Source organism: Rhyacophila brunnea, unplaced genomic scaffold (assembly GCF_057557595.1).
Source record: "Rhyacophila brunnea isolate RB1 unplaced genomic scaffold, BYU_Rbru_1.0 scaffold_2, whole genome shotgun sequence".
Taxonomy (NCBI): Eukaryota; Metazoa; Arthropoda; class Insecta; order Trichoptera; family Rhyacophilidae; genus Rhyacophila; species Rhyacophila brunnea.
In genome coordinates this window covers 10,000,001-10,015,679 of record NW_028232859.1, presented here as the reverse complement: position 1 = coordinate 10,015,679, position 15,679 = coordinate 10,000,001, and the positions used below count along the sequence as shown (strand labels likewise).

The window sequence follows — 15,679 nt, the reverse complement described above, 5'->3', positions numbered from 1 at the left end:
GTATAATTGCGCGAAAACATGCCATGCAATGGTAATTTCACAATCGAAGAAGATAACGTAGATATATAAAAGAATTTGTACATATAATATTTTTTTGTTACAGGGGAACCCATCAAATATGACCCGACATTCAAAGGACCACTGCATCGGAGGTCCTGCACCGACGTCATATGCCTTCTTTTATTCATCGTATTCTTGGTGGCGTGGGCAGCCGTGAGCGGATTTGGTAAGTGGACGCCTTTCCCCGTGATCGTAAACCATGTCCGTTGGTTCCTAAAGTTGTGATCAAATTGAGGTGCATGTCGCCTACTGCCACGGCGACAAATTTGGTCTATGGATCGTCATTTTGCAGAATATTTCGAACGATCACCATCTCTGTAAATTCAATGATAAAGAGTGCCAACTCTATTATATTAGTATTTTGAATTATTATTCATTATTCATGCTAATTTCAATTCATTTTAACAGTTTCCACGTGCGCGTACGTTAAAATTACTTGCGACATGACATCCATAGACAATATTTTGAACAGAACTCAACCTGCAGACCATAGATAATAGACAACCGCTAGAAACAAAAAACGTTATTTTGACATAGTCGAAAATGTGTAGGCATGTAGAAGATGATAAAAAAAGTTCATTGAGTCAGGCAGGTATCGATGCAGTGCAGTTCAACGTGAGATGACCTCATTGTTGTTCTGGTGATTTCGACAGTTTTGCTAACTGACAATGTTCGTTTAAAGGTTCAAAATGTGCTACGGGATGGGAGTCGTAGTCGTAGCATTTTAAACACCAAGAAAAACGACATTACACACTTATTTCCCGTTGCGGCAGCTTACTGTGACGTCACGTGATACTAGGCGACATGCACCTCAATTTTATCATAATTTCAGAAACAAGAGTTCAGCCAATAACATAGCCCGTGGCATTGTTGACTAACGACCAAATTACGTTCCTTCACTTTGGTTGTAAGTCAAGATTCTTACAAAATATTAAAATTATCTTATGCCTCCTTCGTTCAGCAGTTCTCAAGGTTCTCCGGATTTTCGCTGTGATATTCACTTGATAACACTACTGGTTAAATTAAGAAAAAACATACTTACCTTGATACACAGTAACGTCCCGTAGGGGGGGGGGGCAAGTTATGCGTTGCATAGGGGCGGCACATTATAAAGGATGGAGAACGACTGAACGGACATAAATATTACAACTTTTGAGAGCAGTGGCGATTTTCCATGAAGCAGACGATTCGGTTGTTTCATTAAGGAAATCGACATCTCAATTTAAAAAATAATCGAATCATGAAAATCATGACAGCATAACTAACTATTGTTGTATTGCATTACCCATTGGAATATATATTATGATGGCGGTTTATCGCACAGCCAAAATATTCATAAAGGTGCCTCCAAACCTGTCAGCGCCACATACCTCCGCTTACCGAAAACCACCACTGTTTGAGAGCAGGTTCCGTGGAAATGGTTTAATTATCTATACATGTTGTGTATGTCAATTTAAATATTCTTTGTGACTTTGTCTCCTTAAGGGGGGACATGCTCAGCGTAGGTCAAATGGAACTTTTATTGCATTTTCAAAGCATGATCCTGGACATTCCTTAAACGTTGTAGATAATCTATGTATATAATTTTGAAGCGTTATTATCCTTTATATTTATTTTAAACATTTGATGACTGCATAAAGTATTTTTATTACATAAAATAGTATTCTTTTAAACCTCTTGCTCTAATGTTTTAGAATATAGCCATAAATTGACTGAAATGGCGTATTTCAAAAAAACACTACCTTATTCTTAGGTCAATAATTATTATAAAGCAATCATTATTCGTAGGATGTTTATTACACTTGAATGGTCAGACATAGCTTATAATTAGTATCTTTAGAATTATCTTCAAATGTGTTAATCTTGCCCATTTTTTGAATAATATAATGCCTAATTCTTCTCAAATTTGGGATCACAGAGATTATCAATATAATTTTTTATCGTAAATATTTCACTATTATAATGTCGACATAAATTATACTAATGGTTTTATAAATGCGTTTAAAAATTAATAAATGTAAAAAATCTTAACACCACTTTACATGCATGTACTGAAATATGACTATATTCTAAAACATTAGAGCGAGAGGTTTAAAAGAATACTATTCTATGTAATAAAAATACTTGATGCAGTCATCAAATGTTTAAAATAAATATAAAAGATAATAAGGCTTCAAAATTATATAAATAGATTACCTACAACGTTTAAGGAAGTGAAAGGAAAGTGAAGGAAGGAAAAATGAAAGTCTGCTTAAGGACGGCACATCTAGGACGAAAATGCTGACACAGCACAGCGTTTCTGCTCGGTTCAGACATTACCAGTTATTAGTGTTATCACTAGGCTTAGGATTCTTAGATATTTAAATATTTTTTTGAGCGGCCCCACAACAAAATATCAAAAATATCTATCTGTTTCAGACAATTTTGAAACATTTAAGCCCTATTTGTTAGCGCCTATTTTTAAATATTTTAGGATAATTACATATTCTAGGTATTCACATATTTTCACATAAACACAAAATTTCAATTTCAAAACCCAAAAATTCCAACTATATTTCAATAGCAAAAGAAATAATAGGAAACCGTTCCATAAAAAAATGAATTGGCATTCATCACTTCAAATTATGGTCATCTGGTAAACACAATCATTGAAATGTTAGAATCATCTACAAAGTCACTAGTGGAGCAAATTAATATTTTAAACTTAAACAATACTGCTGCTAAAATAAGAAATGTTCCTGGACCCATTGGAATAAAAATAAGTACAAAATTAAATAAAAATACTGGACTTCAAACGCTGGAGAATATTAAAACTGTTTTGGAAAATCCATTGCATTTGGATGCCTCAGATTTTGAAATTTTTTCTACTTCAGAAATAGTTTCATTTACACACGCAATAATAACATCTGTAGAAGTGGAAAGAAGTTTTTCCATGTATAAAAATTTGCTAAGATCAAATCGTCAAAGATTTACTTTCGAAAATTTGAAGCATTATTTTATTATTTATTGTAATACTTACTTAAATTTTTAGCACCTATTTTTGTTTTTTAGCATATAATTATGAAATTTTATTAAGTAACATATTATTTTCCAATGATATCTACATATTTTAGGTACCTATTATTCATTTTTTAGCACCTAAAAATCCTAACCCTGGTTTTCAGTATCACTATTGATAATAATGTTCTATTGAAAGCAGTAATTCCATACCTTTACATTATTTCCACTCTGGTTTCGTAATGATGCGTGTCAATATTTTATTATGAAAATATTCAATAATAACAAACGCGCCTGCACCAATCGAAACTTTGAAAATGCTAATGTTGTTTCAATTAAGTTAATGTTAAAACCTGAATTATTAAAAAAAAAACTTATAGGTATATCCCTAAAAAGTTGGCAATTTTTTGGAAGCTCTTACGTATTCTGGGTCTATTCTATACGTATCGACCGCTAAAGTGATAAAGTGATAAAGTGATAAAGTGATAAATATTTTTCAAACTTAGGGTAGGTTTGTATCAAAATATTATCACTAATTATTATAACAATTACAATAAGTTGGTTTTTATTGTTGCAATAAATGCTATATTTTAACAGCAGCAAGATAGGTGAATGAAATCTAAAAAATTCTCACTCCGTCTCGTGGAAAAAATAATTTGACTATCTGAACTAGATAGGCCATATAACAAAAAATCCAACATTTTTATATAAAATACACATAAAATTAGATAACTGTGTTAAGTAATATTTTTGCAGAATTATCGAGCACTCCGGTTCGTAAGAGTTTCCATTTCAAGTGCTGAGAAGTACCTAACATAAATAATATTAAAAGGAAGATTTTAGTTAATTTTAAAGTTAACTAACCTTTCGATGGCTGCTGTAACTGCTTTTTGTAATAATAATAATAGGTATACGGTATACGATTAATAAAATGGTAGCAAAATTAAAAATGGACAGAATATTTTATGTGTCAGTAGTAATAAATTGTGATTAATAGTTGTATTTTCTTGCAGCTATCGTTAATGGAGACGTTCGGAAACTCCTCGTGCCTACTGATACCATCGGAAGAAAATGTGGTCTCGATTCTGGTGTCGAGGATAAGCCCTACTTGGTATTCTTCGATATGACTAAATGTCTGCTGCCTACTGTACCGGTGAATGGATGTAATACTCGACAGGTATAATTGGTATATCTTTAATAGCCTGATTATGCGTAAAATGGTACAATATAAATGGATCTATAAGACGATAAAGTTGGTTTGAAGTATCACTCTCCTGGTACCACTTATCACAGCATTTGAAACCAACATTGCTGATTCCACTTTTCTTTGTCCTTATCTGACTTATTATTGACCTTTTCTTACCTCCAAGAATCTCTGACGTTCGCCAGTCTTCTTGCATTCTCCCAGGTTATGTTAGTATACCCAGTGTAGGGCATGCTATGGCAGCTTGATGTGACGTGAGGCTCCATGCCTCTATGGTCTGCTCTCTTGTCACCGTGTTACTTTTAAAGTCATATATATACACACCCAGTATCCGCGGCAGGTACCTGTTTTTGACGTTCAGCCAATGATTACTCAGTATGACTGAAAATCTGGTAAGACTTGAGAGTAAAGTACCACCATCAGTATGTACATATTTTATTTTATCGGATTACAGCCGTGTATCGCAGACATTCTACATCGAGTTAAATATTGCTCCAGCCATTCCTTTTTTTGTGCAATCTCCTTCAGCGTTGCCAACTTAGCGTTTTTTTTGCCAGATCTAACTTTTTTGCAAAAAATGCATGTAGCTTACAGCGATTTTATTAGCATTTTCTGATGCCTTCAACAGTTTTAAATGTGCTGAAATAACCTAGATTTTTACTTTATTTATTCAGATATTTAATGGAGGTAGTATCAACACATTGAAACAATAGGAGCATTCTTGGCATTATTGTGATATATTGATATCAGATATTATAATTTAATGCGTGCTTGGGAATGTGGCATCGGATTGACGATTATCGGGGATTCCACTCTCTGGTATCACCTAATTTTTAATTAACTATCGTAGATTGTTAGATTAATTAATTATTTTTGTCAATTTTCAAATGAGAACAATTATTGTAAAATATGGTGTGATTTTTACACGTAAGTATACCCATTTTTTTTTTGAATTTTTTCACTTTTCTCGATCAGCAAAAACAGATATTCAAATTTTATTTTCGCAAAATCTAGTGTTTTTTCCGGCCAAATAGCTTGTTTTCGTACCCCGTCTGGCATGTTTTTGTTAATGACAGTTGGCAACATTGATCTCCTGTCATGTGCACTCCAGACGTGCTTTGCTATGTGTGATGTGCTATCTTCTGTGATGCCACTCCATCAAATCTGCTTTACCATGGTGGTGACAGCTATGTCTCGGTCTGGTGGTATTGACTTTCTTTGTATGAAGTTGAAGAGAACGATTTGATTCCCGTCGTTACCCTGAATCATTTTCTGTCAGTGTCACCAATTCTGACACAGCATTCGCTATTTACATGCAGGGATTTGATTATGGTGATGACCTTAGGAGGTAGGTATCCCCTATTGTTCAAGTATCCTTCAGAGGGAAGGATGGTGCGGATTATCAAAAGCCTTCTCGCGAAGCAGCACTCTAGTTGACTGTTCACCTCATGGCTTTGCTGGAGAAGACATTGCAGGTTGTGGAAATAATCTGCATATTATGCTTGTCCGGGTAGGAAACTGGCGTAGTTTTAAGTGCATGCATTATTGGGTCCCTAATTCTCATCATGAAGATGTGTCCCAAAATCATTTACAAAACACTGAGTAACGTGATGCTTCAGTAATTATCACAACAATCTATATTTAGATGCGGCGAATTACTCTGGATTGTGAGAATTGAAGAGGGATTTCCATTCCTAAGTTTTCTCAACCCTTAGGCTTGAATCACTTTCATATTAATAGCACCGTAAAATACCGTACGCCCACGATGTCCGAGTGGCTTAAGCTTCCGCCTGTAACGTCGTAGGTCCCAGGTTCGAATCCTGGGTCTGCAAAATACACATATTGTTTTTCAATTTTATGGTCTTATTAGGATCGGACATGGTTAAAAAAAAGTACACTCATTTCAAACATCATTGTCAGCAGCTAAAAATATGGAGAATCGAAGAAGTTCGAAACTCACATAACGTTTAGTTATAAAAATCGATGGTTTTTACGAAACTACATTTAAGTAACATCAGAATTGAATTAAAATGTGCAAAAAAATATTTCATGCCTTTATATAGTGTAACACCTCCCCTCTTCCGATTACTTTTTATCCTTACATCGATGAAAGTGAGACCAGGCAGGATTTCAATTGGAGACTGGGTGCATTAATAATTATTAATAATGACAATAAAAATATTCTCATGGTTGGTCTGCCTGGTAAATTCTTTTATTTATGGATGGATAATATGAAAATTACAACAAAATATATATTATTTTTATTATAAGTTATTATAAAACACACGTAAATGCTGGCACGGGCCTTAGGAGTTCATTTCCTTGCTCTGGGAACAGGATGGAATGAATTTACATCGTTAGAGTGCAATAATAATATTATGTTTGTTACCTATGAAGTAAAAAAATGTTAAAAAGCAAATAACAACACCATGTGCCACGAATTTCTCTGTAGAATCGGTGGGTGAACCATAGTAGATACAGTGTCGCCCGTAACTGGCAGCGGAATGGCGTACCTATTCAAAATGCTGTCATTGTAATTAAATTGTTTTCTGCTCTATAGATAAGTTTGTAGAATTGTACCTATGATGTTGTCAAATTTATTATTATGCTATAAGCAGACCTCGAGGTGATCTGCTAAGAAGGGTTGCATGCACACGCTCAAAAAATGATAATTGTTACTTATTCTTTCAGGTTTGCGTCAAAAAGTGTCCCCAAAAGACGGTTCTCGGCTCACTCGTCGGCACTGTTGACACGACCGATCTGAACACACTGAAAACACATATTGTTTGTACACCGGAAACAAACCTCAATGATATAACCAGCATATCTGTTCTTAAGGACTACCTTGATGACGTACGATGCGCAAAGAACATATTTGAAAGCAAATCAAGTAAGGAATTCAATATTTCAGTATTGTTTAATGTCATACTTGTCTGAGTCCCAAAAATCTCTGCACTTCAAGTCCGTTCTGGATAAAGCAAACATCTGGGTACTGAATAAAATATATTAAAACGTTTTTAGATGGCTTAGACAAGTGGTGCATAACTTATTTGATAGAATGGTCAATTTATCCATTTTCTAATAGGAAATAGTTATGCAGAAAGTAGCCAGTCCACAAAAAATAAAAAAATGAGATATATAGATCAGATGCGAGAAGGTTTTCTCTACGTTCTGCTGAAAATAGCCAAGCCGCAAAAAAAATATTCTTGGAATAAAACACTATTTACAATTTTACATTTTACGTTTTACATACATTTTTAATACGAGGGTGGGTCAATAAGTCCTTAGAAAAGCCGACAGGTGGCGCGACTAGTACTGCAAGCGGTTTGTTTTCATGCAGCGGCACTACCGATTCAGTATGCTGCGAAGTTTCAATCAGATTGGTCGGGTTGTTGTGTGTTTCTCGTACATTTAAAAAAAAAATTTGCTTGTGGAAAATGAAAAAATGGAAAATGGAGAAAATTGAGTTTAGAGTTGTTATTAAACATTTTAATATAAAAGGGTTAACAGCAAAGGAAATAAAAAATGAGTTGGATTTAGTTCACGGCATATCTGCTCCTTCACTTGCAACTATTTATAACTGGTTAAATGAATTTAAACGTGGTCGTACATCAACAAAGGATGAACCACGCTCAGGACGTCCTGTAGAGGTGACTACACCAGAAATGATCAATAAAATCCACGATATGGTGTTAAGTGACCGAAGATTAAAGTTGAGTGAGATAATTGAGGTTACAGGGATCTCAAAAGGTAGCGTCATTTCTATTTTACATGACAAATTGGGCATGAAAAATATTTCTGCAAGATGGGTGCCGCGTTTGCTCACAGTCGACAATAAACGCAATAGGGTGGTGGCCTCTAAAGCCCTGTTGTCGCTCATGCAACGCAATCCGGATGAATTTTTTCGTCGCTTTGTGACTGTAGATGAAACATGGATACACCACTATACTCCCGAGACGAAAGAACAGTCAAAGCAGTGGATTGCGAAGGCAAACCATGTCCAAAGAAGGCGAAAACCGTAAAATCAGCTGGTAAGGTTATGGCTACTGTATTTTGGGATGCACGTGAAATTATTTTCGTTGACTATTTGGAAAAAGGAAAAACAATAACAGGGGATTATTATGCATCTTTATTGGACCAGCTAAAAAACAAAATTGAAGAAAAACGGCCTCATTTAAACAGGAAAAAAATCCTCTTTCATCAGGACAATGCCCGTGTTCACACATGTTTACGATCAATGGCTAAAATTGAAGAATTGAAGTTCGAATTGGTCGACCACCCACCGTATTCGCCAGATTTAGCCCCCAGTGACTTTTTCCTTTTCCCAAACTTAAAAAAATGGCTAAGTGGACAACGTTTTTTTTCAAATGAAGAAGTCATCAATCGGACAAATGCTTATTTTGAGGACCTTCCGAAAACTTATTTTTCTGACGGTTTAAAAAAAATTGAGAAACGTCTAACCAAATGTATTGAGCTCCAAGGAAATTATGTTGAGAAATAAAAAAAAAATACAAAAATAAAACCTGTTTTAATGCTTTTTTCTAAGGAATTATTGACCCACCCTCGTATCATGTTGTTAATATGTAATAACAATTATTGTTCACGGGTCGCAGTAAGTAAAAATAATGATATAGGTACTATTGAACATACATAATTTTAAAAACACTTCTGAAAAAATATAATATAACCAAATAGAAAAAATCTTTTTGAAAATCCCACAGGAATCGAACCTGCATCTCCTGGATATCGTGCCCACGCACATATTCCACTATGCTAAAGGAGTCATACTTAATTACGACAAATTTTAACTAATAGCTTTTAATACTCACTGAAGTGCTCTAAATTAGTTTATTGGTTATAATATATTTTCTCAGAAGTGTTTAAGAAAATTATGTATGTTCAATACCTAATTAGAATGTCACATTCTTAAATCTTGTGAATTATTCGTTGAATGAAAAAAATATTTAATTAAAAAATATAGGTACTAGACTAGAGATACATTTTATTTATTTTGAATTTAATAATTACAATAATATTAGATACTTTAATCATCGCTGTACACTCGCATTACGTGCATATTTGTACAATGGAACTTAGTATCGATCCCAGTGAGATTTCTGACACTGCATGCTGGCAGCAATCGGTTTAAATATTTTCTTCAGTATGCGTATTATGCTTTGAATCTGCCCTCGGCCTGCTTTAAAGTAATGGGCATATTTATTTATAATAAATTATAAAATTCATGTTAAATTTTATTAAGTAATATAAAATAAATGTGTATTAATTTTTCTTTCTATTTAATATTGTGATTATTCATAACTATGGTAGTTTTATGGACCGATTCTGACCCGTGGACCAAAAAAGGTTACCTATGCCTGCTTTACTGAATATGCACCCAAAGTGATACAAATTTAACTGATGTTTAGCGCTTACCCGATATATTTATCGATAAATGTATCAATAACTTTGAAGACATTGAATTTTTAAAGAAGTTTTGTGAATAAAAAGTATATGTTACTTTGGGCTCTGATCTCTGTCATATTTTGTTGCTCGCTAATACACAAGAAAAAGACTCAATCGCACTTCATTGCATTTCTAACACAATCAACTAGTTGAGACCAATCATAGTAAGGAAGCATGTAACATAAAAAACCCTTGTGTGTCCTATTGTTTTCTTATTGTAGTTTGTTTAACTTTGTCAAAGTCAATGTTTTTTTGCTGGTATTTCTGTGTCCGGCTTTCATCTACGAGAGCTTACCCGTCAGATCTGTCACCACTCTGCAAATGAAAACTATCATCAACCTACACTTTTGACCATAGACAATTATTATAAAAATATCTAATCATTTGTTTCCAATATAAATTAGCCTTAACGAAATAGTCCCGATAAAGCAGCCCACACTACTATTGAAAATTGTGTTAATTCAGATGTTTCTAACTTATTGTGTTTACCTATTATGAAGAGATTTAAAAATGCATATTAAGTCAATAAATAATGTATATAAATGAAATGTTGCATTGTATAGTGGTTTAGTTTTCATTGTGCAGAGGCGAGAGATCTGGCGGGTAAGCTCCCGTACATTAGAGCCCTGTGTCCAATTTATTGCAGTAGTTAACCATTCATGTAAGCCAGTGTTTCCCAACCACCGGCCTGCTAATAGTATTGTTGCCCATTTTAAAATTCATAATATTATGTCAAAAATTCCAACCAAAACGGCGTTCAAAAAATTAAATATTCTTCTAATGCGACTCTGGTATTCAGACATAAAATACAAACAACAAACATTACCTCAGTTTTGGATATCACTAAAATCACTTAAACTATTGTCCAGATTTTCAACTACATTATTATTTATGTGAGATAACTTTTTCGGCCATGTCAGTAATAAAAACTAAATAGAGAAACCGAATGGATGTCAATGCATCTCTTCGTCTCTCCAAAACAACACAGAGGCTACGGTTATCAACTATTCTAGCAAAGATACAGCAGCAGATTTAGCACTATTATTAACAGTTTACAGATTGGTTTCTGATTTGTTCTGTTAATAGAATTTTCATGGCAGGGGTGTATTTTTTTATATTCAAAATCAGACTGTTACATGTCTTGTATGTCTATCAGTTATAATGCAAGATTTTAAAAGTAATAAACAAAATACTAGGTAAATAATATATGACGCAACGTTTACATTTATATACCTACACTACATTTCATCATAAAACATATCATCTCTTGATAATGGCCTCTGCAATGAGCCCGAAACGTCGAGGAAAGAAGGAAGAAGGACACACGGTGAAAACCCAAAAATTTACTATGATTAAAAACAACTGACAAGCCTCAAACATTATAGTAAAAGAATGTGTTGTGACATTTACTAAGAATATGAACAATATGTATGTAGTGCTTTTCAGTTTTTAGTGTTCACCCTTTATACCTAGCATAATATAATTTGAATGTTTTGTTTACATATACCTACTAATTTATTGTTGTTGCATTTTTTTAAGAATTCATCATTTGGCTTGTGTGTTTTTTTTAAAGTGCTTAATATGATTTTGATTACTTAAATGTGTTGCTTTTATTAAATAATTAATCTTGAACATTTCAATAGAACATCAGAATAATTGAGAAAAGGTAGTCATATTGAAATATTGTTACCAAGTAAAAGTAAAAGACAAAAATTGTCTATAAAACTACTTTTATATAAGAAGAATAATGATACCTAGGTTGATAACTTAAATTTATAATTTAAGAATTGTTATTAGCCATTTGCTCAACCCATTGGGTCCTTGCACTGGTTCAAACACACGTGTATTTTTGTGGACAGCCACAAGATCCATCCCATGGTTTAACAAATGGCCACTCCACTGACATAATTACCATGTCTTTTGAAAAGAATGTAAAAGAATTAATTCTCATAGCAAATAAGTAGGTAGTATATGAGAAAGATTTAGTTTTTATTAAAGACAGTACTAATTATATTGATTAATAACTAATCGTATTGAGACTGGTTAATAAATAATAATTATTGAAATTCATAATGATGTGTTACGTTTTAAAAGTCATCGGTCGGTGTTTCGGTGATCTGTCCGCCTTGGGGTGCGACAAGACTGGAAAATCTTCCCTTAAGACCTCCCAGCAACCTGTAGATGTGTGCGTCCCAGGTGCTGATAAAATTGCTGATCGAATGATTTCTAGGACAACAGCATTGGACACTTACATTGGGCTAATTCTCGCCGGCCTTGCTGAACTTTTTTCAGCAAAGAAAGAGAGCAAGGAAGTATGAATATGCTTACTTACTCACAGAAATTGATTAATGAATAATGCTTTTTACTACTCCTCCAGTTTCATCTAACTAGTCACTTATAATTGCTTCAAACTCAATCACGATGATCTCTCTTGGTGTTTGGTTAATGACTATCAATGGACTAATGGCTGTGGGCTAGATGCACAGTGGCAAGTGGCCTTATAGTTGTAAGTAGGATTAGTGAGTAGCACCGCCATGCATTTAGTGAGAAAATAAATTGAGAAACGCAAGTGGCAGCTGTCAAAATATGGAAGTATCATACACAAAATATTGTATAGTATTCGTTTGTGACCAAGCAAAATTGTAGCAAGTAACTTCTATTGGATATTGAGGTAGGTAATAATTGTGTAACAATGCTACCCACTAATTTCTTGATTTCAGCTGCATTAGTTAAGATGCACATAAGGCCACTAATACAAATATGCATCTGCCCTATGACATACCTACCTAAGAGCTGCAAAAGAGCTGAGAAATTTTTAATTACGTAGGTGGCCGTAAAGATATCACAGCCGCGTTCTTTTGGTATCTCTATAAGATTGAATTTCATAAGTAATTTTTGCAGTATTAGTAATTTTCTCATATAGGAAGGCTTAGATAAAACTTAGTGTAATCTGTCATTGGGAAAACTATGTAGCTCTAATAAGCACAAAACTGTGCAGCTTTCGATAAGGTGTTATGCATTATAATTACATTCCAATATTCAAACCTTCTAGAACAGTGGTCTCCAAACTCAATAAGGATGTGAGCTACATTCAGAAATTGAAATTGAATGGCATTCACTATCCTCCACAATCTTTTCAATTCTCGGTGAGTACCTTGTCACTCCCATCCCAATGCAATTATCAAGATGTACATCTGTGACTATGTTTCTATATTTACTTCTAACCACCTTCATAGTGAAAAACGTTGATTCACACAAGTAGTTAGAACAAAATAATGCCTTCATTTTGAGTGTAATTCGAACTAAAATTGGATACTTTTCTGTTGGGACGAAAGGCCATACAGATTCTACAGTTGAGGCAACACTCTAAGCGATAAATCACATTGAAATTCTATCAATTTCATATTTGACGAAGGGCCATCTTTTTGAAAATTTTTGACGATACAGCTGGATAATTTTTCATTTCAGAGTCCAATAATAAAATTTGAGAGGCAAATTTATAAATGATAAAATATCCTACGCGAGCCACTGTAATTGCCGCCGCGAGCTACCGGTAGCTCACGAGCGACCGTTTGGCGTTCACTGTTCTAGAAAGTATGCTTACATAATGTAGTTTGGTGGTGTTTCCTTAATTTTGTTTTTGATTCAATATCTTCCCATTCCATCCTGAAGAGGTGAATCTTCATCCTTTAATTATTATCATTGCCCGCTTTAATTTGCTTGGCATGTTCATTTTCTTTAATTGCATAATATTTTTACAAAACGATAAATGGGTCTTTATTTTATTTTATTGGCAATAATCAATTATTAATTTATTTATTTATTTATTTATTCAAAAAAGACACATTGAGTATGTAACAAATTATTAATTCAGGACGTTCACAACATGACTTGTTTGCTTGTTTGCATGTTTGCTTGCTTTTACTATTTATATAAGGATGTCAAGATAGTAATCTGGCCAGTGTGGATTTACAATGGTCAGTCGATTGTCATGAGTTAAATATGAACCTACAGTAAAAATCCATCTTGCAAAACAATATGTATTACAGTAACATTTATATGCGATTATAAATGTTTCTGTAATACATATTGTTTTTCCATACATGAACAGATTGTATTATTTTGGATCCTTTCATTCAATCATCAGTTTGAATATTATTCATTACTCATATTGTATTGAATGCTATAGTGATTACTGATTACACTTGATTACATACTTTTAAACAAATGCTATTTTTTGAATTATAAATATCGTTTTTATCTACTGCAAATCCACACAGTATGTATGAAAATGCTTACAGTCAAATGGGATTATTCCGTTTGGTAAAATTTATTTTGTTGGAAGTAGCTATCACACATTTGTAGTCAACATTGCAATGGTCCAAATATGTTATCATCTTTCACTTAATTCTCAGTTAGCCTCATTGATTTTGCAAATAATCAAGTAAGAGGTTGAATTACAAATACATTTTTGTATTTCTTGTTATTTGGTCTTTTAATTGTAACACAAAAAAAACAAATACTTAAAACAAAACATAAAATAGCAAATAAAACAACGTTTCATATTAATATGTATCAAATAACACAAATTTTCCTGCAACTTGTGCCACCATTATTATTAATTATTTTTAAATATTTATTTTCTCATATACAAAAAAAATATATGTTAATAATGGTTGGCACAACCCTTGGTGCACTTTTCAAAATGTATGAATACTGCAGTGAAACACGGGTTAAAAGTTCCTACCAGATTTTGATGATCCATAAACATGTATGAGTGATTAATATAAATAGTTTCATCATTACTATGAGTTTACAAAGACAGTTTCACCTCTTTGTCACCGTAACTCAACAGAAATAAGGATTTATTTGGATTTTGGTAAATGTAGGCGGTATAATCCCACCTCACCTTACCTATGGGTAATTCCGCCTAAATATGGTTTTTATAATATCAATACACTGGAATGTAAATCAATACATAGTTATACACTTTTTTTAAAGCATACCCACAAGCAAACGTGACTGCACACCACTGTTATTAAGGCAGAAATACATTGATATCATGTCAAGTAAATTCATATGCTTGAACCATCACAACATTCCATAATAAAAACTGACATTTTACAAAAATATTTTGTCAATAAAATTACATGTCATTTATAGCTATCTTCCAAACCACTAAGACTGTCACGAAAATGTGTAAAAAACAAAAAAACATTCTATCACGTATGAGGTTGGTGGTGTGACTTGATACATGTGAGGTGATTTCAGTGTGGTTTTGATGCATGTTTACACACTACATGTACTTACGTCCACTATCACTGAGTGGTTACACGTCAGGCTTATAATGTCTTGGGTTCGAATCGAAGTGCCTAAAATTCATTTCTCGCATCCACGCTGTGGAGGCCCATATGATCTTCTTAGGATCGAACATGGTTAAAAGAAAACACACTATTTCCCTTTGCACAAACTTACTGTGAACTCACGTATGCACTCATGATGTAAACACAATGTGTTTTTGCCTTTAGTGAGGTGTTTTGACTGTTTAGTGCTGGGATTACTAATTAATATTCATGTCTTGTCTATCTATCATTCAAATATTTCCCTCTTATTGTATTTCATCGTTATGTTTATTGGATGAGCTAAATATATTCCATGACTATTATTTCTATTGCGTGCCCTTACAGTATCATTGCGCTGCCTTCCCCGTGACTTCAAGGAAGTAGCACAAATTGGAGTCGTTGAGGTGGAAAAACTTGAAAAACACATGAATCTTCTCACTAAACTTAAAGAGGTATAAAATATCAAGTATCGAGTTTCTTCGTGGAACATATCATAGATTATTAGCTAGTTTTTGGGCCGTCACCTTCTTTTCTTCCCCCTTCTTTCGTCGACGTTTTGGGCTCGGCGCAGAGGCCATTCTCATGAGATAACGTGATTAAAGTGTAGTGTGAG

The 15,679-nt window shown here is 33.6% G+C and overlaps 1 protein-coding gene across 4 annotated transcripts in view; it reads left to right on the top strand.

Annotated features, from left to right (window-relative positions):
* The window catches only part of Ctl2 (Choline transporter-like 2), a 105,386-nt gene that overhangs the window by 60,740 nt on the left and 28,967 nt on the right, over positions 1-15,679 (top strand). For 3 of the 4 annotated variants that reach the window (XM_085946665.1, XM_085946663.1, XM_085946662.1), the window contains exons 3-6: positions 104-226; positions 4,071-4,234; positions 6,953-7,151; positions 11,819-12,036. In XM_085946665.1, the coding sequence (XP_085802791.1) occupies positions 104-226; positions 4,071-4,234; positions 6,953-7,151; positions 11,819-12,036 (704 nt within the window). Of the gene's footprint in view, positions 1-103; positions 227-4,070; positions 4,235-6,952; positions 7,152-11,818; positions 12,037-15,411; positions 15,519-15,679 lie in introns of all 4 variants that reach the window. The other variant, XM_085946666.1, reaches the window with a different exon arrangement.